The 26,267-nt window shown below is 42.3% G+C and overlaps 1 protein-coding gene across 6 annotated transcripts in view; it reads right to left on the reverse strand.

Annotated features, from left to right (window-relative positions):
• The window catches only part of LOC139377016 (striatin-like), a 75,206-nt gene that overhangs the window by 35,512 nt on the left and 13,427 nt on the right, over positions 1-26,267 (reverse strand). For 4 of the 6 annotated variants that reach the window (XR_011627982.1, XR_011627983.1, XM_071120083.1 and 1 more), the window contains exons 2-4: positions 18,223-18,326; positions 6,770-6,843; positions 1,178-1,256 (exon numbers count right to left, since the gene is read on the reverse strand). Coding sequence is in view for 3 of the 6 variants with exons in the window: in XM_071120083.1 (XP_070976184.1) it covers positions 1,178-1,256; positions 6,770-6,843; positions 18,223-18,326 (257 nt within the window). In the remaining 3 variants the exon portion in view is untranslated. Of the gene's footprint in view, positions 1-1,177; positions 1,257-6,769; positions 6,844-18,222; positions 18,327-21,990; positions 22,142-26,267 lie in introns of all 6 variants that reach the window. The other 2 variants (XR_011627984.1, XM_071120085.1) reach the window with 1 other exon arrangement.

A 26,267-nucleotide genomic window follows, 5' to 3' on the forward strand; every position in this document is an offset into this window, starting at 1 on the left:
GCCATGTCAATATAATCCATCAGAAAAAAAGAACAGTTCAGAAACTCACTGAGGATGGTAACTCACTGTCTGAGGAGCTGATGACATTGTTTCCAGGGTTAGTGGTAGTGGTATGGTATAGTAACTCACTGTCTGAGGAGCTGATGACCTTGTTTCCAGGGTTAGTGGTATGGTATGGTATAGTAACTCACTGTCTGAGGAGCTGATGACCTTGTTTCCAGGGTTAGTGGTAGTGGTATGGTATAGTAACTCACTGTCTGAGGAGCTGATGACCTTGTTTCCAGGGTTAGTGGTATGGTATGGTATAGTAACTCACTGTCTGAGGAGCTGATGACCTTGTTTCCAGGGTTAGTGGTATGGTATGGTATAGTAACTCACTGTCTGAGGAGCTGATGACCTTGTTTCCAGGGTTAGTGGTAGTGGTATGGTATAGTAACTCACTGTCTGAGGAGCTGATGACCTTGTTTCCAGGGTTAGTGGTATGGTATGGTATAGTAACTCACTGTCTGAGGAGCTGATGACCTTGTTTCCAGGGTTAGTGGTAGTGGTATGGTATAGTAACTCACTGTCTGAGGAGCTGATGACCTTGTTTCCAGGGTTAGTGGTATGGTATGGTATAGTAACTCACTGTCTGAGGAGCTGATGACCTTGTTTCCAGGGTTAGTGGTATGGTATGGTATAGTAACTCACTGTCTGAGGAGCTGATGACCTTGTTTCCAGGGTTAGTGGTATGGTATGGTATAGTAACTCACTGTCTGAGGAGCTGATGACCTTGTTTCCAGGGTTAGTGGTATGGTATGGTATAGTAACTCACTGTCTGAGGAGCTGATGACCTTGTTTCCAGGGTTAGTGGTAGTGGTATGGTATAGTAACTCACTGTCTGAGGAGCTGATGACCTTGTTTCCAGGGTTAGTGGTATGGTATGGTATAGTAACTCACTGTCTGAGGAGCTGATGACCTTGTTTCCAGGGTTAGTGGTATGGTATGGTATAGTAACTCACTGTCTGAGGAGCTGATGACCTTGTTTCCAGGGTTAGTGGTATGGTATGGTATAGTAACTCACTGTCTGAGGAGCTGATGACCTTGTTTCCAGGGTTAGTGGTATGGTATAGTAACTCAGTGTCTGAGGAGCTGACGGCCTTGTTTCCAGGGTTAGTGGTATGGTATAGTAACTCACTGTCTGAGGAGCTGACGGCCTTGTTTCCAGGACAACTGGTTGTTCAAGGACCCAGGAGTCTCATTCTCAATCACCTCGTCTGTGGACAGAGAAACACAGAGAAACATGCTGAGCAACTATCACATAAACATCAACCACAACACAACATCACACAGTGACAGAAACATCAACCCCAACACAACATCACACAGTGACAGAAACATCAACCACAACATCACACAGTGACAGAAACATCAACCCCAACATCACACAGTGACAGAAACATCAACCCTAACATCACACAGTGACAGAAACATCAACCACAACATCACACAGTGACAGAAACATCAACCACAACATCACACAGTGACAGAAACATCAACCACAACATCACACAGTGAGAGAGAAACATCAACCACAACATCACACAGTGACAACCCCAACATCACACAGTGACAGAAACATCAACCACAACATCACACAGTGACAGAAACATCAACCCCAACATCACACAGTGAGAGAGAAACATCAACCACAACATCACACAGTGACAGAAACATCAACCACAACATCACACAGTGACAGAAACATCAACCACAACATCACACAGTGAGAGAGAAACATCAACCCCAACATCACACAGTGAGAGAGAAACATCAACCACAACATCACACAGTGACAGAAACATCAACCACAACATCACACAGTGACAGAAACATCAACCCCAACATCACACAGTGAGAGAGAAACATCAACCACAACATCACACAGTGACAGAAACATCAACCACAACATCACACAGTGACAGAAACATCAACCACAACATCACACAGTGAGAGAGAAACATCAACCCCAACATCACACAGTGAGAGAGAAACATCAACCACAACATCACACAGTGAGAGAAACATCAACCACAACATCACACAGTGAGAGAAACATCAACCACAACATCACACAGTGAGAGAAACATCAACCACAACATCACACAGTGACAGAAACATCAACCACAACATCACACAGTGAGAGAAACATCAACCACAACATCACACAGTGACAGAAACATCAACCACAACATCACACAGTGAGAGAGAAACATCAAACACAACATCACACAGTGACAGAAACATCAACCACAACATCACACAGTGAGAGAGAAACATCAACCACAACATCACACAGTGAGAGAGAAACATCAACCACACAACTCCACTGTACATCGTGGTCTTATTCTTCTTAGAAGCCTGTTTCCTCTATGGCTCGCCACCATGCTCGATGTTAGGTACAAGGACCGCTACTTCTTTAACAGGCATTCTCTCTGAGCCTCTTTACTGTGTCGCCACCATGCTCGATGTTAGGTACAAGGACCACTACTTCTTTAACAGGCATTCTCTCTTTACTGTGTCGCCACCATGCTCGATGCTAGGTACAAGGACCGCTACTTTTTTAACAGGCATTCTCTCTTTACTGTGTCGCCACCATGCTCGATGCTAGGTACAAGGACCACTACTTCTTTAACAGGCATTCTCTCTGAGCCTCTTTACTGTGTTGCCACCATGCTCGATGCTAGGTACAAGGACCTCTACTTCTATAACAGGCATTCTCTCTTTACTGTGTCTCCACCATGCTCGATGTTAGGTACAAGGACCACTACTTCTTTAACAGGCATTCTCTCTTTACTGTGTCGCCACCATGCTCGATGCTAGGTACAAGGACCGCTACTTCTTTAACAGGCATTCTCTCTGAGCCTCTTTACTGTGTCACCACCATGCTCGATGCTAGGTACAAGGACCGCTACTTCTTTAACAGGCATTCTCTCTGAGCCTCTTTATTGTGTCTCCACCATGCTCGATGTTAGGTACAAGGATCACTACTTCTTTAACCTGTTAGAGCTCTAGGGGCGCTATTTCATTTTTGGATAAAAAACGTTCCCGTTTTAAGCGCGATATTTTGTCACGAAAAGATGCTCGACTATGCATATTCTTGACAGTTTTGGAAAGAAAACACTCTGAAGTTTCAGAATCTGCAAAGATTTTGTCTGTAAGTGCCCCAGAACTCATTCTACAGGCGAAACCAAGATGATGCATCACCCAGGAATTAGCAGAATTTCTGAAGCTCTGTTTTCCATTCTCTCCTTATATGGCTGTGATTGCGCAACGAATGAGCCTACACTTTCTGTCGTTCGCCCAAGGTCTTAGCAGCATTGTGACGTATTTGTAGGCATATCATTGGAAGATTGACCATAAGAGACTACATTTTCCAAGTGTCCGCCTGGTGTCCTGCGTCGAATTCGGTGCGCAATTGCCAGCTGCTTCTACTTTACCATTTGATTCAGGGGAGAAAGCATGTGTCCAAGAACGATGTATCAATGAAGAGATATGTGAAAAACACCTTGATGATTGATTCTAAACAACGTTTGCCATGTTTTCAGTCGATATTATGGAGTTAATTTGGAAAAAAGTTTGCGTTTTGAGGACTGAATTTATGGATTTTTTTTGGTAGCCAAATGTGATGTATAAAACGGAGCTATTTCTAATACACAAGGAATCTTTTTGGAAAAACTGAGCATCTGCTATCTAACTGAGAGTATCCTCATTGAAAACATCAGAAGTTCTTCAAAGGTAAATGATTTTATTTGAAGGCTTTTATGTTTTTGTTAATGTTGCGTGCTGGATGCTAACGCTAATGCTAACGCTAAATGCTAACGCGAAATGCTAACTCTAGCTAGCTACTTTTACACAAATTATTGTTTTCCTATGGTTGAGAAGCATATTTTGAAAATCTGAGATGACAGTGTTGTTTACAAAAGGCTAAGCTTGAGAGATGGCATATTTATTTCATTTCATTTGCGATTTTCATAAATAGTTAACGTTGTGTTATGCTAATGAGCTTGCTGATAGATTTACACAATCCTGGATACAGGGGTTTTTTCATAGCTAAACGTGACGCAGAAAACGGAGCGATTTGTCCTAAACAAATAATCTTTCAGGAAAAACTGAACATTTGCTATCTGAGAGTCTCCTCATTGAAAACATCTGAAGTTCTTCAAAGGTAAATGATTTTTTTGAATGCTTTTCTGTTTTTTTGTGTAAATGTTGCCAGCTGAATGCTAATGCTAAATGCTACGTTAGCCATCAATACTGTTACACAAATGCTTGTTTTGCAATGGTTGAGAAGCATATTTTGAAAATCTGAGATGACAGTGTTGTTAACAAAAGGCTAAGCTTGAGAGCTAGCATATTTATTTCATTTCATTTGCGATTTTCATGAATAGTTAACATTGCGTTATGGTAATGAGCTTGAGTCTGTATTCACGAACCCGGATCCGGGATGGGGAGATCAGAAAGGTTAACAGGCATTCTCTCTGAGCCTCTTTACTGTGTCTCTACCATGCTCGATGTTAGGTACAAGGATCACTACTTCTTTAACAGGCATTCTCTCTGAGCCTCTTTACTGTGTCTCTACCATGCTCGATGTTAGGTACAAGGACCGCTACTTCTTTAACTGGCATTCTCTCTGAGCCTCTTTACTGTGTCTCCACCATGCTCGATGCTAGGTACAAGGACCGCTACTTCTTTAACAGGCATTCTCTCTTTACTGTGTCTCCACCATGCTCGATGTTAGGTACAAGGACCACTACTTCTTTAACAGGCATTCTCTCTTTACTGTGTCGCCACCATGCTCGATGTTAGGTACAAGGACCGCTACTTTTTTAACAGGCATTCTCTCTGAGCCTCTTTACTGTGTCTCCACCATGCTCGATGTTAGGTACAAGGACCACTACTTCTTTAACAGGCATTCTCTCTTTACTGTGTCGCCACCATGCTCGATGTTAGGTACAAGGACCGCTACTTTTTTAACAGGCATTCTATCTGAGCCTCTTTACTGTGTCTCCACCATGCTCGATGCTAGGTACAAGGACCGCTACTTTGATGCAGACCAGAAACAGGGTTTACGTGAAATGTTACCAACTCAACTGGACAATAAGGAAACGGACACAGTGACGGTGCGTACCGAGGAAGAGAGGCCACGGACAGACATGGCTGGACAAGATGGAAACGGACACAGTGACAGTGTGCACCAAGGAAGAGAGGCCACGGACAGACATGGCTGGACAAGAAGGAAACGGACACAGTGACAGTGAAGAGGAAGAGAGACCACGGACAGACATGGCTGGACAAGATGGAAACGGACACAGTGACAGTGAAGAGGAAGAGAGGCCACGGACAGACATGGCTGGACAAGATAGAAACGGACACAGTGACAGTGAAGAGGAAGAGAGGCCACGGACAGACATGGCTGGACAATATGGAAACGGACACTGTGACAGTGAAGAGGAAGAGAGGCCACGGACAGACATGGCTGGACAAGATGGAAACGGACACTGTGACAGTGAAGAGGAAGAGAGGCCACGGACAGACATGGCTGGACAAGATGGAAACGGACACTGTGACAGTGAAGAGGAAGAGAGGCCACGGACAGACATGGCTGGACAAGATGGAAACGGACACAGTGACAGTGAAGAGGAAGAGAGGCCATGGACAGAGCTGAAACATCACTGTTTGACATGTATGATGAAATCCTGGTTGAGAATGAAACGACTGAACAACAAAACAGCACAGCAAGTAAGTAAAGAAATAGGTTTTGATTATGTTTTACTGGTAATGGGGACATACGTAAATGGAAACAAAATAACTTATTGGTCAGTGTGGTGTGAGTGTGTAGCCTTTATGTAACAAGTCAGTTAAGAACAAATTCTTATTTACAATGACGACCTACCCCGAACGACGCTGGGCCAATTGTGTGCCGCCCTATGGGACTCCCAATCACAGCCGGATGTGATACAGCCTGGTTTCAAACCAGGGACTGTAGTGACGCCTCTTGCACAGAGATGCAGTGCCTTAGACCGCTGTGTGCATGTGTGTGTGTGTGTTAACTATACTAGAATGCTTAACAGGCCACAACATTTTTTTATAAATCGATATTGGTTTAATTTTGTCAAGGAAAATATCGGATATCGGTATCGGCCAAAAATGTCATATCGGTGCATCCCTACTTGGTAATTTAGGAGAGAGGGGAGAGGAGAAGAGAGAGACGTGCCTAATTTAGGCACATGAACACGCACACCACGACACGCACACCACGACACACACACACCCCGACACACACACACCCCGACACACACACATCCCGACACACACACACCCCGACACCTCTCCGGTTCATCAACACTTCCAGAGAGCTGATGCTTTGAACAGACAGAACAGGCTGTATCTTATGAATAAAGATGATGAATGATGAGGAGGACACATCCCTAAAGACAGGAGGGAATCAGAACATGGAGACCAATAGGACACATCCCTAAAGACAGGAGGGAATCAGAACATGGAGACCAAAAGGACACATCCCTAAAGACAGGAGGGAATCAGAACATGGAGACCATCAGAGAGAGTGTTGTTACATGATAGTTATCAGGAAAATACATGGTGAAACTATTGGATAAGACATGTGTAAAAGTCTACACAGCCAGACAGGATTCAGGTATGTGAATGCTGCATTCTCTAGGATTTAGTACCGCCATAGAAGAAGAGGGTCGTGTGTAAATTGTCCTACCGTAGTCATAGCTGGGAGGTTTCACGTCTCCTTGGTTCAACTCCGTTCCATATTTTAACTTGTGGTACTTGGACCTGGAAGAGAAAGCAGAAACAACTGTTCAAAGATGCTGATGATTAAGATTGACAGAGAAACATTGTCCGCACTTCAATCAGTATAATAACTTGGGATCACAGTTCCTGTTAACTAGTCAGAACATTCCTGTTAACTAACCAAAACATTCCTGTTAACTAACCAGAACATTCCTGTTAACTAACCAGAACATCCCTGTTAACTAACCAGAATATTCCTGTTAACTAGCCAGAATATTCCTGTTAACTAGTCAGAACATTCCTGTTAACTAACCAGAACATTCCTGTTAACTAACCAGAACATTCCTGTTAACTAACCAGAACATCCCTGTTAACTAACCAGAATATTCCTGTTAACTAACCAGAACATTACTGTTAACTAGCCAGAACATTCCTGTTAACTAACCAGAACATTCCTGTTAACTAACCAGAACATTCCTGTTAACTAACCAGAACATTCCTGTTAACTAGCCAGAACATTCCTGTTAACTAACCAGAACATTCCTGTTAACTAGCAAAAACATTCCTGTTAACTAGCCAGTGCATTCCTGTTAACTAGCCAGTGCATTCCTGTTAACTAGCCAGAAAACTCCTGTTAACTAGCCAGAACATTCCTGTTAACTAGCCAAAACATTCCTGTTAACTAACCAGAACATTCCTGTTAACTAACCAGAACATTCCTGTTAACTAACCAGAACATTCCTGTTAACTAGCCAGAACATTCCTGTTAACTAACCAGAACATTCCTGTTAACTAACCAGAACATTCCTGTTAACTAACCAGAACATTCCTGTTAACTAGCCAGAACATTCCTGTTAACTAACCAGAACATTCCTGTTAACTAGCCAGAATATTCCTGTTAACTAACCAGAACATTCCTGTTAACTAGCCAGAACATTCCTGTTAACTAGCCAGAACATTCCTGTTAACTAACCAGAACATTCCTGTTAACTAACCAGAACATTCCTGTTAACTAGCCAGAACATTCCTGTTAACTAAACAGAACATTCCTGTTAACTAACCAAAACATTCCTGTTAACTAACCAGAACATTCCTGTTAACTAACCAGAACATCCCTGTTAACTAACCAGAATATTCCTGTTAACTAGCCAGAATATTCCTGTTAACTAGTCAGAACATTCCTGTTAACTAACCAGAACATTCCTGTTAACTAACCAGAACATTCCTGTTAACTAACCAGAACATCCCTGTTAACTAACCAGAATATTCCTGTTAACTAACCAGAACATTACTGTTAACTAGCCAGAACATTCCTGTTAACTAACCAGAACATTCCTGTTAACTAACCAGAACATTCCTGTTAACTAACCAGAACATTCCTGTTAACTAGCCAGAACATTCCTGTTAACTAACCAGAACATTCCTGTTAACTAGCAAAAACATTCCTGTTAACTAGCCAGTGCATTCCTGTTAACTAGCCAGTGCATTCCTGTTAACTAGCCAGAATACTCCTGTTAACTAGCCAGAACATTCCTGTTAACTAGCCAAAACATTCCTGTTAACTAACCAGAACATTCCTGTTAACTAACCAGAACATTCCTGTTAACTAACCAGAACATTCCTGTTAACTAGCCAGAACATTCCTGTTAACTAACCAGAACATTCCTGTTAACTAACCAGAACATTCCTGTTAACTAACCAGAACATTCCTGTTAACTAGCCAGAACATTCCTGTTAACTAACCAGAACATTCCTGTTAACTAGCCAGAATATTCCTGTTAACTAACCAGAACATTCCTGTTAACTAGCCAGAACATTCCTGTTAACTAGCCAGAACATTCCTGTTAACTAACCAGAACATTCCTGTTAACTAATCAGAACATTCCTGTTAACTAGCCAGAACATTCCTGTTAACTAAACAGAACATTCCTGTTAACTATCCAGAACATTCCTGTTAACTAACCAGAACATTCCTGTTAACTAGCCAGTGCATTCCTGTTAACTAGCCAGAACATTCCTGTTAACTAACCAGAACATTCCTGTTAACTAGCAAAAACATTCCTGTTAACTAGCCAGAACATTCCTGTTAACTAGCCAGAATATTCCTGTTAACTAACCAGAACATTCCTGTTAACTAGCCAGAATATTCCTGTTAACTAAACAGAACATTCCTGTTAACTAGCCAGAACATTCCTGTTAACTAACCAGAACATTCCTGTTAACTAGCCAGAACATTCCTGTTAACTAAACAGAACATTCCTGTTAACTAGCCAGAACATTCCTGTTAACTAGCCAGAACATTCCTGTTAACTAACCAGTGCATTCCTGTTAACTAGCCAGAACATTCCTGTTAACTAGCCAGAACATTCCTGTTAATGTGCTAGTAGTCTAAGCCCTGTCTAAGTCGGTGGAAGGGGGTTCTACTAAACTAGATGGATGGCTTGAAGAAGGTCACACCAAGGACCATTAAGATATTTCATTTGGAATGTTAACACCCCTTGAAGTATAAAACTAAAATACATAAAACAATGTATTGATGAAAATGTGTATTTGTCCTTACTGCTATTAGCCAATAGAAACACATTGAATAACAGACAGTCCTTACTGCTATTAGCCCATAGAAACACATGGAACAACAGATAGTCCTTACTGCTATTAGCCCATAGAAACACATTGAATAACAGATAGTCCTTACTGCTATTAACCAATAGAAACACATGGAACAACAGATAGTCCTTACTGCTATTAGCCAATAGAAACACATTGAATAACAGATAGTCCTTACTGCTATTAGCCCATAGAAACATATTGAATAACAGATAGTCCTTACTGCTATTAACACACTGAATAACAGATAGTCCTTACTGCTATTAACACACTGAATAACAGATAGTCCTTACTGCTATTAGCCAATAGAAACACATTGAATAACAGATAGTCCTTACTGCTATTAGCCAATAGAAACACATTGAATAACAGATAGTCCTTACTGCTATTAGCCAATAGAAACACATTGAATAACAGATAGTCCTTACTGCTATTAGAAACACATTGAATAACAGATAGTCCTTACTGCTATTAGCCCATAGAAACACATTGAATAACAGATAGTCCTTACTGCTATTAACCAATAGAAACACATTGAATAACAGACAGTCCTTACTGCTATTAGCCAATAGAAACACATTGAATAACAGATAGTCCTTACTGCTATTAGCCAATAGAAACACATGGAACAACAGATAGTCCTTACTGCTATTAGCCCATAGAAACACATTGAATAACAGATAGTCCTTACTGCTATTAGCCCATAGAAACACATTGAATAACAGATAGTCCTTACTGCTATTAGCCAATAGAAACACATTGAATAACAGATAGTCCTTACTGCTATTAGCCCATAGAAACACATTGAATAACAGATAGTCCTTACTGCTATTAGCCCATAGAAACACATTGAATAACAGATAGTCCTTACTGCTATTAGCCCATAGAAACACATTGAATAACAGATAGTCCTTACTGCTATTAGCCCATAGAAACATATTGAATAACAGATAGTCCTTACTGCTATTAACACACTGAATAACAGATAGTCCTTACTGCTATTAGCCAATAGAAACAGATTGAATAACAGATAGTCCTTACTGCTATTAGCCCATAGAAACACATTGAATAACAGATAGTCCTTACTGCTATTAGCCAATAGAAACACATTGAACAACAGATAGTCCTTACTGCTATTAGCCAATAGAAACACATTGAATAACAGATAGTCCTTACTGCTATTAGCCCATAGAAACACATTGAATAACAGATAGTCCTTACTGCTATTAGCCAATAGAAACACATTGAATAACAGATAGTCCTTACTGCTATTAGCCCATAGAAACACATTGAATAACAGATAGTCCTTACTGCTATTAGCCCATAGAAACACATGGAACAACAGATAGTCCTTACTGCTATTAGCCAATAGAAACACATTGAATAACAGATAGTCCTTACTGCTATTAGCCAATAGAAACACATTGAATAACAGATAGTCCTTACTGCTATTAGCCCATAGAAACACATTGAATAACAGATAGTCCTTACTGCTATTAGCCAATAGAAACACATTGAATAACAGATCTGCAGCAGGCTGCCTGTATTTATTCATCATCATCATCTTCATCATCATCATTAAGGATCTGCAGCAGGCTGCCTGTATTTATTAATCATCATCATTAAGGATCTGCTGCAGGCTACCTGTATTTATTCATCATAATCATTAAGGATCTGCAGCAGGCTGCCTGTATTTATTCATCATCATCATTAAGGATCTGCTGCAGGCTGCCTGTATTTATTCATCATCATCAAGGATCTGCAGCAGGCTGCCTGTATTTATTCATCATCATCATTAAGGATCTGCTGCAGGCTGCCTGTATTTATTCATCATAATCATTAAGGATCTGCAGCAGGCTGCCTGTATTTATTCATCATCATCATTAAGGATCTGCTGCAGGCTGCCTGTATTTATTCATCATAATCATTAAGGATCTGCTGCAGGCTGCCTGTATTTATTCATCATCATTAAGGATCTGCTGCAGGCTGCCTGTATTTATTCATCATAATCATTAAGGATCTGCAGCAGGCTGCCTGTATTTATTAATCATCATCATTAAGGATCTGCAGCAGGCTACCTGTATTTATTCATCATCATCATTAAGGATCTGCAGCAGGCTACCTGTATTTATTTATCATCATCAAGGATCTGCAGCAGGCTACCTGTATTTATTCATCATCATTAAGGATCTGCAGCAGGCTACCTGTATTTATTAATCATCATCAAGGATCTGCAGCAGGCTACCTGTATTTATTCATCACCTTCATCATTAAGGATCTGCAGCAGGCTACCTGTATTTATTCATCATCATTAAGGATCTGATGCAGGCTGCCTGTATTTATTTATCATCATCAAGGATCTGCAGCAGGCTGCCTGTATTTATTCATCATCATCATCATCAAGGATCTGCAGCAGGCTGCCTGTATTTATTCATCATCATCATTAAGGATCTGCAGCAGGCTGCCTGTATTTATTCATCATCATCATCAAGGATCTGCAGCACGCTGCCTGTGTTTATTCATCATCATCATCTTCATAATCATCATTAAGGATCTGCAGCAGGTTGCCTGTATTTATTCATCATCATCACCATCATCTTCATAATCATCATTAAGGATCTGCAGCAGTCTGCCTGTATTTATTCATCATAATCATCATCATCAAGGATCTGCTGCTGGCTGCCTGTATTTATTCATCATCATCATCATCATCATTAAGGATCTGCTGCAGGCTGCCTGTATTTATTCATCATCATCATTAAGGATCTGCTGCAGGCTGCCTGCATTTATTAATCATCATCAAGGATCTGCAGCAGGCTGCCTGTATTTATTCATCACCTTCATCATCATCATCATCATTAAGGATCTGCTGCTGGCTGCCTGTATTTATTCATCATCATCATCATCATCATTAAGGATCTGCTGCAGGCTGCCTGTATTTATTCATCATCATCATCATTAAGGATCTGCAGCAGGCTGCCTGTATTTATTAATCATCATCAAGGATCTGCTGCAGGCTGCCTGTATTTATTCATCATCATCATTAAGGATCTGCAGCAGGTTGCCTGTATTTATTCATCATCATCATCATCATCATCATCATCATCATTCATCATCATCATCACCTTCATCATCAAGGATCTGCAGCAGGCTGCCTGTATTTATTCATCATCATCATTAAGGATCTGCAGCAGGTTGCCTGTATTTATTCATCACCATCATCATCATCATTCATCATCATCATCACCTTCATCATTAAGGATCTGCAGCAGGCTGCCTGTATTTATTCATCATCATCTTCATCATCAAGGATCTGCAGCAGGCTGCCTGTATTTATTCATCATCATCATCATCATCTTCATAATCATCATTAAGGATCTGCTGCAGGCTGCCTGTATTTATTCATCATCATTAAGGATCTGCAGCAGGTTGCCTGTATTTATTCATCATCATCATCATCATCATTCATCATCATCATCACCTTCATCATTAAGGATCTGCAGCAGGTTGCCTGTATTTATTCATCATCATCTTCATCATCAAGGATTTGCAGCAGGCTGCCTGTATTTATTCATCATCATCATCATCTTCATAATCATCATTAAGGATCTGCTGCAGGCTGCCTGTATTTATTCATCATCATTAAGGATCTGCAGCAGGCTGCCTGTATTTATTCATCATCATCATCATCATCATTCATCATCATCACCATCATCAAGGATCTGCAGCAGGCTGCCTGTATTTATTCATCATCATCATCTTCATAATCATCATTAAGGATCTGCAGCAGGTTGCCTGTATTTATTCATCATCATCATCATCTTCATCATCAAGGATCTGCAGCAGGCTGTCTGTATTTATTCATCATCATCATCATCATCTTCATAATCATCATTAAGGATCTGCAGCAGGTTGCCTGTATTTATTCATCATCATCATCATCATCTTCATCATCAAGGATCTGCAGCAGGCTGTCTGTATTTATTCATCATCATCATCATCATCTTCATAATCATCATTAAGGATCTGCTGCAGGCTGCCTGTATTTATTCATCATCATCATCATTAAGGATCTGCAGCAGGTTGCCTGTATTTATTCATCATCATCATCATCATCATTCATCATCATCACCTTCATCATCAAGGATCTGCAGCAGGCTGCCTGTATTCATTCATCATCATCATCATCAAGGATCTGCAGCTGGATGCCTGTATTTATTCATCATCATCATTAAGGATCTGCTGCAGGCTGCCTGTATTTATTCATCATCATCATCATCATCGTCATCATCATCATCAAGGATCTGCTGCAGGCTGCCTGTATTTATTCATCATCATCAAGGATCAGCTGCAGGCTGCCTGTATTTATTCATCATCATCAAGGATCAGCTGCAGGCTGCCTGTATTTATTCATCATCATCTTCATCATCTTCATCATCATAATCAAGGATCTGCAGCAGGCTGCCTGTATTTATTCATCATCATCATCATCATCTTCATCATCATAATCAAGGATCTGCAGCAGGCTGCCTGTATTTATTCATCATCATCATCATCATCTTCATCATCATAATCAAGGATCTACTGCAGGCTGCCTGTATTTATTCATCATCATCATCATCATCTTCATCATCATCATCAAGGATCTGCTGCAGGCAGCCGGTATTTATTCATCATCATCATCATTAAGGATCTGCAGCAGGCTGCCTGTATTTATTCATCATCATCATTAAGGATTTGCAGCAGTTTGCCTGTATTTATTCATCATCATCATCATCAAGGATCTGCAGCAGGCTACCTGTATTTATTCATAATCATCAAGGATCTGCTGCAGGCTGCCTGTATTTATTCATCATCATCAAGGATCTGCTGCAGGCTGCCTGTATTTATTAATCATCATCATCAAGGATCTGCTGCAGGCTGCCTGTATTTATTCATCATCATCAAGGATCTGCTGCAGGCTGCCTGTATTTATTCATCATCATCAAGGATCTGCTGCAGGCTGCCTGTATTTATTCATCATCATCATCATCATCAAGGATCTGCAGCAGGCTGCCTGTATTTATTCATCATCATCATCATCATCATCATCAAGGATCTGCAGCAGGCTGCCTGTATTTATTCATCATCATCATTAAGGATCTGCAGCAGGCTGCCTGTATTTATTCATCATCATCATCAAGGATCTGCAGCAGGCTGCCTGTATTTATTCATCATCATCATCAAGGATCTGCAGCAGGCTGCCTGTATTCATTCATCATCATCAAGGATCTGCTGCAGGCTGCCTGTATTTATTCATCATCATCATTAAGGATCTGCAGCAGGCTGCCTGTATTTATTCATCATCATCATCAAGGATCTGCTGCAGGCTGCCTGTATTTATTCATCATCATCATTAAGGATCTGCAGCAGGCTGCCTGTATTTATTCATCATCATCATCATCAAGGATCTGCAGCAGGCTGCCTGTATTTATTCATCATCATCATTAAGGATCTGCAGCAGGCTGCCTGTATTTATTCATCATCATCATTAAGGATCTGCAGCAGGCTGCCTGTATTTATTCATAATCATCATCAAGGATCTGCTGCAGGCTGCCTGTATTTATTCATCATCATCATCAAGGATCTGCTGCAGGCTGACTGTATTTATTCATCATCATCAAGGATCTGCTGTAGGCTGCCTGTATTTATTCAACATCATCATCATCATTAAGGATCTGCTGCAGGCTGCCTGTATTTATTCATCATAATCATCATCATCAAGGATCTGCTGCAGGTTGCCTGTATTTATTCATCATCATCATTAAGGATCTGCAGCAGGCTGCCTGTATTTATTCATCATCATCATTAAGGATCTGCAGCAGGCTGCCTGTATTTATTCATAATCATCATCAAGGATCTGCTGCAGGCTGCCTGTATTTATTCATCATCATCATCAAGGATCTGCTGCAGGCTGACTGTATTTATTCATCATCATCATCATTAAGGATCTGCTGCAGGCTGCCTGTATTTATTCATCATCATCATCAAGGATCTGCTGCAGGCTGACTGTATTTATTCATCATCATCATCATCAAGGATCTGCTGCAGGCTGCCTGTATTTATTCATCATCATCAAGGATCTGCTGCAGGCTGCCATGTTTTTATTCATCATCATCAAGGATCTGCATCAGGTTGCCTGTATTTATTCATCATCATCATCATCATCATCACTAAGGATCTGCTGCAGGCTGACAGAATTTATTCATCATCATTAAGGATCTGCAGCAGGCTGCCATGTTTTTTATTCATCATCATCAAGGATCTGCATCAGGTTGCCTGTATTTATTCATCATCATCATCATCATTAAGCATCTGCAGCAGGCTGCCTGTATTTATTCATCATCATCATCATCTTCATAATCATCATCAAGGATCTGCAGCAGGCTGCCTGTATTTATTCATCATCATCATCAAGGATCTGCTGCAGGCTGCCTGTATTTATTCATCATCATCATCATCATCATCATCATCATCATCATCATCACTAAGGATCTGCTGCAGGCTGACAGAATTTATTCATCATCATTAAGGATCTGCAGCAGGCTGCCATGTTTTTATTCATCATCATCATTAAGCATTTGCTGCAGGCTGCCTGTATTTATTCATCATTATCATCAAGGATCTGCTGCAGGCTGCCTGTATTCATTCATCATCATTAAGGATCTGCTGCAGGCTGCCGGTATTTATTCATCATCATCATCATCATCAAGGATCTGCTGCAGGCTGCCTGTATTTATTCATCATCATCATCATCAAGGATCTGCTGCAGGCTGCCTGTATTTATTCATCATCATCAAGGATCTGCTGCAGGCTGCATGTATTTATTCATCATCATCATCAAGGATCTGCTGCAGGCTGCCTGTATTTATTCAACAACACATGATGCTCAACACGGGGGCCCCTCAGGGGTGTGTTCTGAGTCCCCTCCTGTACTCCCTGTTCACCCACGACTACGTGGCCACGCACAACTCCAACACCATCATTAAGCTTAGAGACACGACGGTGGTAGGATCTGGCAGTGTGGTGCCAGGACAACAACCTCTCCCTCAACAAGACAAAGGAGCTGATCGTGGACTACAGGAAACGGAGGGCTAAGCACGCCCCCATCCACATCGACGGGGCTGTAGTGGAGTGGGTCAAGGAGCTTCAAGATCCTCAGTGAAAAAAAAAAAAGGCCCTCAGATTCTCAAAAAGTCCTACAATTGCACCATTGAGAGCAGCTTGATTGGCTGCATCACCGCTTGGTATGGTGTCAGAGGAAGAACCTAAAAATTGTCAAAGACTCCAGCCACCCAAGTCATAGACTGTTCTCTCTGCTATCACATGGCAAGCGGTACCGATGCAGTATGGAACCAACAGGACCCTGAACAGTTTCCACCCTCAAGCTCGAAGACTGCTAACTAGTTGGTTAAATAGCTACCTGGAATATATGCATTGACCTTTTTTGCACTAATCTCTTGACTCATCACATACGTTGCTGTTACTGTTTATTATCTATCCCGTTAACTAGTAACTTTATCCCTACTTATATTGTACATATCTACCTCAGTTCTCTCGTACCCCTGCACATTGACTCAGTACTGGTAGCCTGTGTATATAGCCAAGTTACCGTTACTCATTGTGTGTTAATGGACTCAGTACTGGTACCCCGTGTATATAGCCAAGTTACCGTTACTCATTGTGTGTTAATCGACTCAGTACTGGTACCCCGTGTATATAGCCAAGTTACTCATTGTGTGTTAATGGACTCAGTACTGGTACCCCGTGTATATAGCCAAGTTACCGTTACTCATTGTGTGTTAATCGACTCAGTACTGGTACCCCGTGTATATAGCCAAGTTACTCATTGTGTGTTAATGGACTCAGTACTGGTACCCCGTGTATATAGCCAAGTTACCGTTACTCATTGTGTGTTAATCGACTCAGTACTGGTACCCCGTGTATATAGCCAAGTTACCGTTACTCATTGTGTGTTAATGGACTCAGTACTGGTACCCCGTGTATATAGCCAAGTTACCGTTACTCATTGTGTGTTAATCGACTCAGTACTGGTACCCCGTGTATATAGCCAAGTTACTCATTGTGTGTTAATGGACTCAGTACTGGTACCCCGTGTATATAGCCAAGTTACTCATTGTGTGTTAATGGACTCAGTACTGGTACCCCGTGTATATAGCCAAGTTACCGTTACTCATTGTGTGTTAATCGACTCAGTACTGGTACCCCGTGTATATAGCCAAGTTACCGTTACTCATTGTGTGTTAATCGACTCAGTACTGGTACCCCGTGTATATAGCCAAGTTACCGTTACTCATTGTGTGTTAATCGACTCAGTACTGGTACCCCGTGTATATAGCCAAGTTACCGTTACTCATTGTGTGTTAATCGACTCAGTACTGGTACCCCGTGTATATAGCCAAGTTACCGTTACTCATTGTGTGTTAATCGACTCAGTACTGGTACCCCGTGTATATAGCCAAGTTACCGTTACTCATTGTGTGTTAATCGACTCAGTACTGGTACCCCGTGTACAGGCTGTACAGACACATCACACCAGGGACTCCCTTTATCCCCCTGGCATTGTAGACCCTCTGATTTCTGCTGTGTTAAGTCTCATGGTCATTTGAAGACGTCATGTAGAGACATCTTTGGCTGTCAGGCCCTCTGTCATTATCAGTGTGGTGAATTAAATGTGAAAGGTCACAGGGTCATGTGATGATGTCAGTATGATGTCAGAAGGCAGTGTAATGTGGTAAGATGCAGGGTGCATACCTCTCCTGTTTGAGGGCATATTCCAGCATCTTAATCCTCCTGACGAGATCCTTCTTCAGGTTCTCCTGTCCTTTCCTCTCTCCCTGCAGGAAGGCTATCTGGGCCTGAGGAGACACACGACATATACACACCTACCATTAACACTAGGCTTGGGTAGTATACCATATATACAGAATACAGGGGTATTTGGAATAAAGACAGGTGGGTTTTCAATACTGTCAATACCGTTGAAACTATTTATTTGAAGTGTTTTAATACATTTGAATACTTGTAGCTACGTTTAAGTAAATACCTGCAGGAAACTTGTTCAATTCGTTAGAAGAACATTAAGTTCTTAATTTCACCGGTCACATTATGATGACGCTTAGCAACAGAACAGTATACTGGTCACATTATGATGACGCTTAGCAACAGAACAGTATACTGGTCACATTATGATGACGCTTAGCAACAGAACAGTATACTGGTCACATTATGATGACGCTTAGCAACAGAACAGTATACCGGTCACATTATGATGATGCTTAGCAACAGAACAGTATACTGTTTACACTCGGGCTGTTGTTTTGATTCAATCGTTTTAAAATCATATCTAATGTTTGTTTTGCTACGGATTCCGCAAATTTGTGTCCCGGATTCTTGTTATGTAGCTGTTAGCCATCATGAAAAATGTAGCAGGCTAATGCTAGCAGTGCTAGCCCACCAGTGTTTTTATCCACAACTAGACACAAATCAAATTGTATTTGTCATATGCGCCAAATACAACAGGTGTTTTAAAAAAATGATATAAAAAGTAATAATTACAGAGCAGCAGTAAAATAACAATAGAAGGTCTATATACAGGGTATTACGGTACAGAGTCAATGTGGAGGCTATATATACTGGGGGTACCGGTACAGAGTCAATGTGGAGACTATATACACGGGGTACCGGTACAGAGTCAATGTGGAGACTATATACAGGGGTTACCGGTACAGAGTCAATGTGGAGACTATATACATGGGGTACCGGTACAGAGTCAATGTGGAGACTATATACAGGGGTTACCGGTACAGAGTCAATGTGGAGACTATATACAGGGGGTACCGGTACAGAGTCAATGTGGAGACTATATACACGGGGTACCGGTACAGAGTCAATGTGGAGACTATATACACGGGGTACCGGTACAGAGTCAACGTGGAGGCTATATACAGGGGGTACCGGTACAGAGTCAACGTGGAGGCTATATACAGGGGGTACCTGTACAGAGTCAACGTGGAGGCTATATACAGGGGGTACCGGTACAGAGTCAATGAGGAGGCTATATACAGGGGGTACTGGTACAGAGTCAAGGTGGAGGCTATATACAGGGGGTACCGGTACAGAGTCAAGGTGGAGGCTATATACAGGGGGTACCAGTACAGAGTCAATGTGGAGGATATATACAGGGGGTACCGGTACAGAGTCAATGTGGAGGATATATACATGGTGTTACGGTACAGAGTCAATGTGGAGGCTATATACAGGGGGTACCGGTACAGAGTCAATGTGGAGGCTATATACAGGGGGTACCGGTACAGAGTCAATGAGGAGGCTATATACAGGGGGTACCGGTACAGAGTCAATGTGGAGACTATATACAGGGGGTACCGATACAGAGTCAATGTGGAGGCTATATACAGGGGGTACCGGTACAGAGTCAAGGTGGAGGCTATATACAGGGGGTACCGGTACAGAGTCAAGATGGAGGCTATATACAGGGGGTACCGGTACAGAGTCAATGTGGAGGATATATACAGGGGGTACTGGTACAGAGTCAATGTGGAGGATATATACAGGGGTTACCAGTACAGAGTCAATGTGGAGGCTATATACAGGGTGTTACGGTACAGAGGCAATGTGGAGGCTACATACAGGGGGTACCGGTACAGAGTCAATGTGGAGGCTATATACAGGGGTACCGGTACAGAGTCAACGTGGAGGCTATATACAAGGGGTACCAGTACAGTCAATGTGTGGGGCCAACTGTTAGTCGAGATAATTGAGGTAATATGTACAAGTGACTATGCACAGATAACAGAGAGTAGCATCAGTGTAGGGGGGAGCAATGCAAATAGTCTGGGTAGCCCTTTGATTAGATGTTCAGGAGTCTTATGGCTTGGGGGGTAGAAGCTGTTAATAAACCTCTTGGACCTAGACTTGGACCTAGACTTCCTCTGACACCGCCTGGTGGTCCTGGATAGCAGGAAGCTTGGCCCCAGTGATGTACTGGGCCGTACGCACTGCCCTCTGTAGCGCCTTGCGTTCGGAGGCCGAGCAGTTGCCATACCAGGCAACCAGCTCTCGATGGTGCAGCTGTCAAACCTTTTGAGGATCTCAGTCTCCTGAGGGGGAATATGTTTTTTCGTGCCCTCTTCACAGCTGTCTTGGTGTGATTGGACCATGGTAGTTTGTTGTTGATGTGGACACCAAGGAACTTGAAGCTCTTAACCTGCTCCACTACAGCCCCGTCGATGAGAATGGGGGCGTGCTCCTCTTTTTCCTGTAGACCACAATCATCATCTTTTTCTTGATCGTGTTGAGGGAGAGGTTGTTGTCCTGGCACCACACCGCCAGGTCTCTGACCTCCTCCCTATAGGCTGTCTCGTTGTTGTCGGTGATCAGGCCTACCACTGTTGTGTCATCGACAAACCTAATGATGGTATTGGAGTCGTGCTTGGCCTTGCAGTCATGAGTGAACAGGGAGTACCAGGAGGGGACTGAGCACGCACCCCTGAGGGACCCTCGTGTTGAGGATCAGCGTGGCGGATGTGTTGTTACCTACCCGTACCACCTGGGGGCGGCCCATCAGGAAGTCCAGGATCCATTTGCAGAGGGAGGTGTTAAGTCCCAGGGCCCTTAGCTTAGTGATGAGCTTTGAGGGCACTATGGTGTTGAACGCTGAGCTCTCGTCAATGAACAACATTCTCACATAGGTGTTCCTTTTGTCTAGGTGGGAAAGGGCAGTGTGGAGTGCAATAGATATTGCAGCGTCTGTGGACCTATTGGGGCAGTAAGCAAATTGAAGTGGGTCTAGGATGACAGGTAAGGTGGGGGTGATATGACCCTTGACTAGCCTCTCAAAGCACTTCATGACGACAGAAGTGAGTGCTATGGGGCGATGGTAACTGAACTGAATGACTTTCTTGGATACAGCAAAAATGGTGGCCATCTTGAAGCATATGGGAACAGCAGACTGGAGAGATTGAATATGTCCGTAAACACACCAGCCAGCTGGTCTGCGCATGCTCTGAGGATGCGGCTAAAGATGCCGTCTGGGCAGCCTTGTGAGGATTAAAATGTTTAAATGTCTTACTCACATCGGGCATGGAGAAGGAGAGCCCACAGTCCTTGGTAGCAGGCCACATCGGTGGCACTGTGTTATCCTCAAAGCGGGCAAAGAAGGTGTTTAGTTTGTCTGGAAGCAAGACGGTGTCTGCGATGTGGCTGGTTCTTCTTTTGTTGCCCGTGATTGTCTGTAGACTCTGCCACATACATCTCGTGTCTGAACTGTTGAGTTCCGACTCCACCTTGTCCCTGTACTGGCATTGTGCCTGTTTGATTGTCTTAACTACACCGTTTATGTTCAGCCATATCACCAGTCATCTTGCCATGGTTAAATGCGGTGTTTCTTACTTTCAGTTTTGCACGAATGCCACCATCTATCCATGGTTTCTGGTTAGGGTAGGTTTTAATAGTCACAGTAGGTACAACATCTCTTACACACTTCCTTATAAACTCACTCACCGATTCAGCGTATACGTCAATATTATTCTCTGAGGCTACCCGGAACATGTCCCAGTCCGCGTGATCAAAACAATCTTGAAGTGTGGATTCCAATTGGTCAGACCAGCGCAGAATAGTCCTTGGCACAGGTACTTCCTGTTTGAGTTTCTGCCTATAGGAAGGGAGAAGCAAAATGGAGTCGTGGTCAGATATGCCAAAAGGAAGGCGGGGCCTTGTATGCATCGCGGAAGTTATATGAGCAGTGATCCAGTGTTTTACCGGCGAGAGTGCTACAGTCAATATGAATTTAGGTAGTCTTGTTCTCAAAGTTGCTTTGTTAAAAAACCCAGGTACAATAAATGCAGCTTCATAACATCTGGTTTCCAGTTTGCATAAAGTCCAGTGAAGTTCCTTGAGGGTCGTCGTGGTATCAGCTTGAGGGGGGAAATAAACGGCTGTGACAATAACCAACGAGAATTCTCTTGGGAGATAATTCGGTTGGCATTTGAAGGGTGGCTACTTTGAAGAATCTCAAATATAAAATACATGTAGATTTTTTGGGGGTTACTACATGATTCCATATGTGTTATTTCATAGTTTTGATGTCGTCTTCACTATTATTCTACAATGTAGAAAATAAAGAAAAACCCTTGAATGAGAAGGCGTTCTAAAACGTTTGACTGTATGGCAATTAGAAATGCCAGACGGGCTCGTTTTTCGTACTTAACATCTGCTAACCATGTGTATGTGACAAATAAAATTTGATTTGATTTGATTTACTTGGTCACTATTAAATCAGAATAATTTGAGAGTGCTCTTCTCCACCACTGATGGCCTGATAAATCATACCCTCTCAAACCTGTGAATGTTCCTCCACATGGAAGTTTGTGGCATATTTCAGAGATAAGACAACCAACACAAGGCTGGGTATCAGTCAAGACCTGATGAGAAGTTTGATGATATGAGCCCTAGCCTACCACACAAAGGCACTGTGGATTTATTTCCCTGGTTGACACAGACATACTCAGGAAAGTGATATCACAATTTAAGCCCTCTACCTGCCTTCTCCATCCTATCCCCACCACCTTCTTCAAAACTCTTTTTAATAGCATATCTGAAGAAGTACAAGCTATTGTTAATCCCTCCCTGTTTTCGGGCACTTTCCTCACCTCACTAAAAACTGCTATGGTGAAACACCTTCTGAAGAAAAGCTCTTAGCATCTTTCTTCAATCTCCAGCCTTCCATTCTTAATCAAACTTCTGGAGAAATTGGTGTTCAAACAGCTAAATCATTTAAGTGTGAACTGTAATTTAAAAAGAATGGTTTTCATACCCACCACAACACAACCTTAGTTAAGTGGTAAATAATCCTAGAGCCAACACAGAGACAGTATTAGTGGTAAATGATCCTAGAGCCAACACAGAGACAGTCTTAGTTAAGTGGTAAATGATCCTAGAGCCAACACAGAGACAGCCTTAGTTAAGTGGTAAATGATCCTAGAGCCAACACAGAGACAGTCTTAGTGGTAAATGATCCTAGAGCCAACACAGAGACAGTCTTAGAGGTAAATGATCCTAGAGCCAACACAGAGACAGTCTTAGTGGTAAATGATCCTAGAGCCAACACAGAGACAGTCTTAGTGGTAAATGATCCTAGAGCCAACACAGAGACAGCCTTAGTTAAGTGGTAAATGATCCTAGAGCCAACACAGAGACAGTCTTAGTGGTAAATGATCCTAGAGCCAACACAGAGACAGTCTTAGTTAAGTGGTAAATGATCCTAGAGCCAACACAGAGACAGTCTTAGTTAAGTGGTAAATGATCCTAGAGCCAACACAGAGACAGTCTTAGTTAAGTGGTAAATGATCCTAGAGCCAACACAGAGACAGTCTTAGTGGTAAATGATCCTAGAGCCAACACAGAGACAGTCTTAGTTAAGTGGTAAATGATCCTAGAGCCAACACAGAGACAGCCTTAGTTAAGTGGTAAATGATCCTAGAGCCAACACAGAGACAGTCTTAGTGGTAAATGATCCTAGAGCCAACACAGAGACAGTCTTAGAGGTAAATGATCCTAGAGCCAACACAGAGACAGTCTTAGTGGTAAATGATCCTAGAGCCAACACAGAGACAGCCTTAGTTAAGTGGTAAATGATCCTAGAGCCAACACAGAGACAGTCTTAGTGGTAAATGATCCTAGAGCCAACACAGAGACAGTCTTAGTGGTAAATGATCCTAGAGCCAACACAGAGACAGTCTTAGTTAAGTGGTAAATGATCCTAGAGCCAACACAGAGACAGTCTTAGTTAAGTGGTAAATGATCCTAGAGCCAACACAGAGACAGTCTTAGTTAAGTGGTAAATGATCCTAGAGCCAACACAGAGACAGTCTTAGTGGTAAATGATCCTAGAGCCAACACAGAGACAGCCTTAGTGGTAAATGATCCTAGAGCCAACACAGAGACAGCCTTAGTGGTAAACGATCCTAGAGCCAACACAGAGACAGCCTTAGTTAAGTGGTAAATGATCCTAGAGCCAACACAGAGACAGTCTTAGTGGTAAATGATCCTAGAGCCAACACAGAGACAGTCTTAGTGGTAAATGATCCTAGAGCCAACACAGAGACAGCCTTAGTGGTAAATGATCCTAGAGCCAACACAGAGACAGTCTTAGAGGTAAATGATCCTAGAGCCAACACAGAGACAGCCTTAGTGGTAAATGATCCTAGAGCCAACACAGAGACAGCCTTAGTTAAGTGGTAAATGATCCTAGAGCCAACACAGAGACAGTCTTAGTGGTAAATGATCCTAGAGCCAACACAGAGACAGTCTTAGTGGTAAATGATCCTAGAGCCAACACAGAGACAGTCTTAGTGGTAAATGATCCTAGAGCCAACACAGAGACAGCCTTAGTGGTAAATGATCCTAGAGCCAACACAGAGACAGCCTTAGTGGTAAATGATCCTAGAGCCAACACAGAGACAGCCTTAGTGGTAAATGATCCTAGAGCCAACACAGAGACAGTCTTAGTGGTAAATGATCCTAGAGCCAACACAGAGACAGTCTTAGTGGTAAATGATCCTAGAGCCAACACAGAGACAGTCTTAGTGGTAAATGATCCTAGAGCCAACACAGAGACAGTCTTAGTGGTAAATGATCCTAGAGCCAACACAGAGACAGTCTTAGTGGTAAATGATCCTAGAGCCAACACAGAGACAGTCTTAGTGGTAAATGATCCTAGAGCCAACACAGAGACAGTCTTAGTTAAGTGGTAAATGATCCTAGAGCCAACACAGAGACAGTCTTAGTGGTAAATGATCCTAGAGCCAACACAGAGACAGTCTTAGTGGTAAATGATCCTAGAGCCAACACAGAGACAGTCTTAGTTAAGTGGTAAATGATCCTAGAGCCAACACAGAGACAGCCTTAGTTAAGTGGTAAATGATCCTAGAGCCAACACAGAGACAGTCTTAGTGGTAAATGATCCTAGAGCCAACACAGAGACAGTCTTAGTGGTAAATGATCCTAGAGCCAACACAGATACAGTCTTAGTTAAGTGGTAAATGATCCTAGAGCCAACACAGAGACAGTCTTAGTTAAGTGGTAAATGATCCTAGAGCCAACACAGAGACAGTCTTAGTGGTAAATGATCCTAGAGCCAACACAGAGACAGCCTTAGTGGTAAATGATCCTAGAGCCAACACAGAGACAGCCTTAGTGGTAAACGATCCTAGAGCCAACACAGAGACAGCCTTAGTTAAGTGGTAAATGATCCTAGAGCCAACACAGAGACAGTCTTAGTGGTAAATGGTAAATGATCCTAGAGCCAACACAGAGACAGTCTTAGTGGTAAATGATCCTAGAGCCAACACAGAGACAGCCTTAGTGGTAAATGATCCTAGAGCCAACACAGAGACAGTCTTAGTGGTAAATGATCCTAGAGCCAACACAGAGACAGTCTTAGTGGTAAATGATCCTAGAGCCAACACAGAGACAGCCTTAGTGGTAAATTATCCTAGAGCCAACACAGAGACAGTCTTAGTGGTAAATGATCCTAGAGCCAACACAGAGACAGTCTTAGTGGTAAATGATCCTAGAGCCAACACAGAGACAGTCTTAGTGGTAAATGATCCTAGAGCCAACACAGAGACAGTCTTAGTGGTAAATGATCCTAGAGCCAACACAGAGACAGTCTTAGTGGTAAATGATCCTAGAGCCAACACAGAGACAGTCTTAGTGGTAAATGATCCTAGAGCCAACACAGAGACAGTCTTAGTGGTAAATGATCCTAGAGCCAACAC

Source organism: Oncorhynchus clarkii, chromosome 20, assembly GCF_045791955.1.
Source record: "Oncorhynchus clarkii lewisi isolate Uvic-CL-2024 chromosome 20, UVic_Ocla_1.0, whole genome shotgun sequence".
Classification (NCBI taxonomy): Eukaryota; Metazoa; Chordata; class Actinopteri; order Salmoniformes; family Salmonidae; genus Oncorhynchus; species Oncorhynchus clarkii.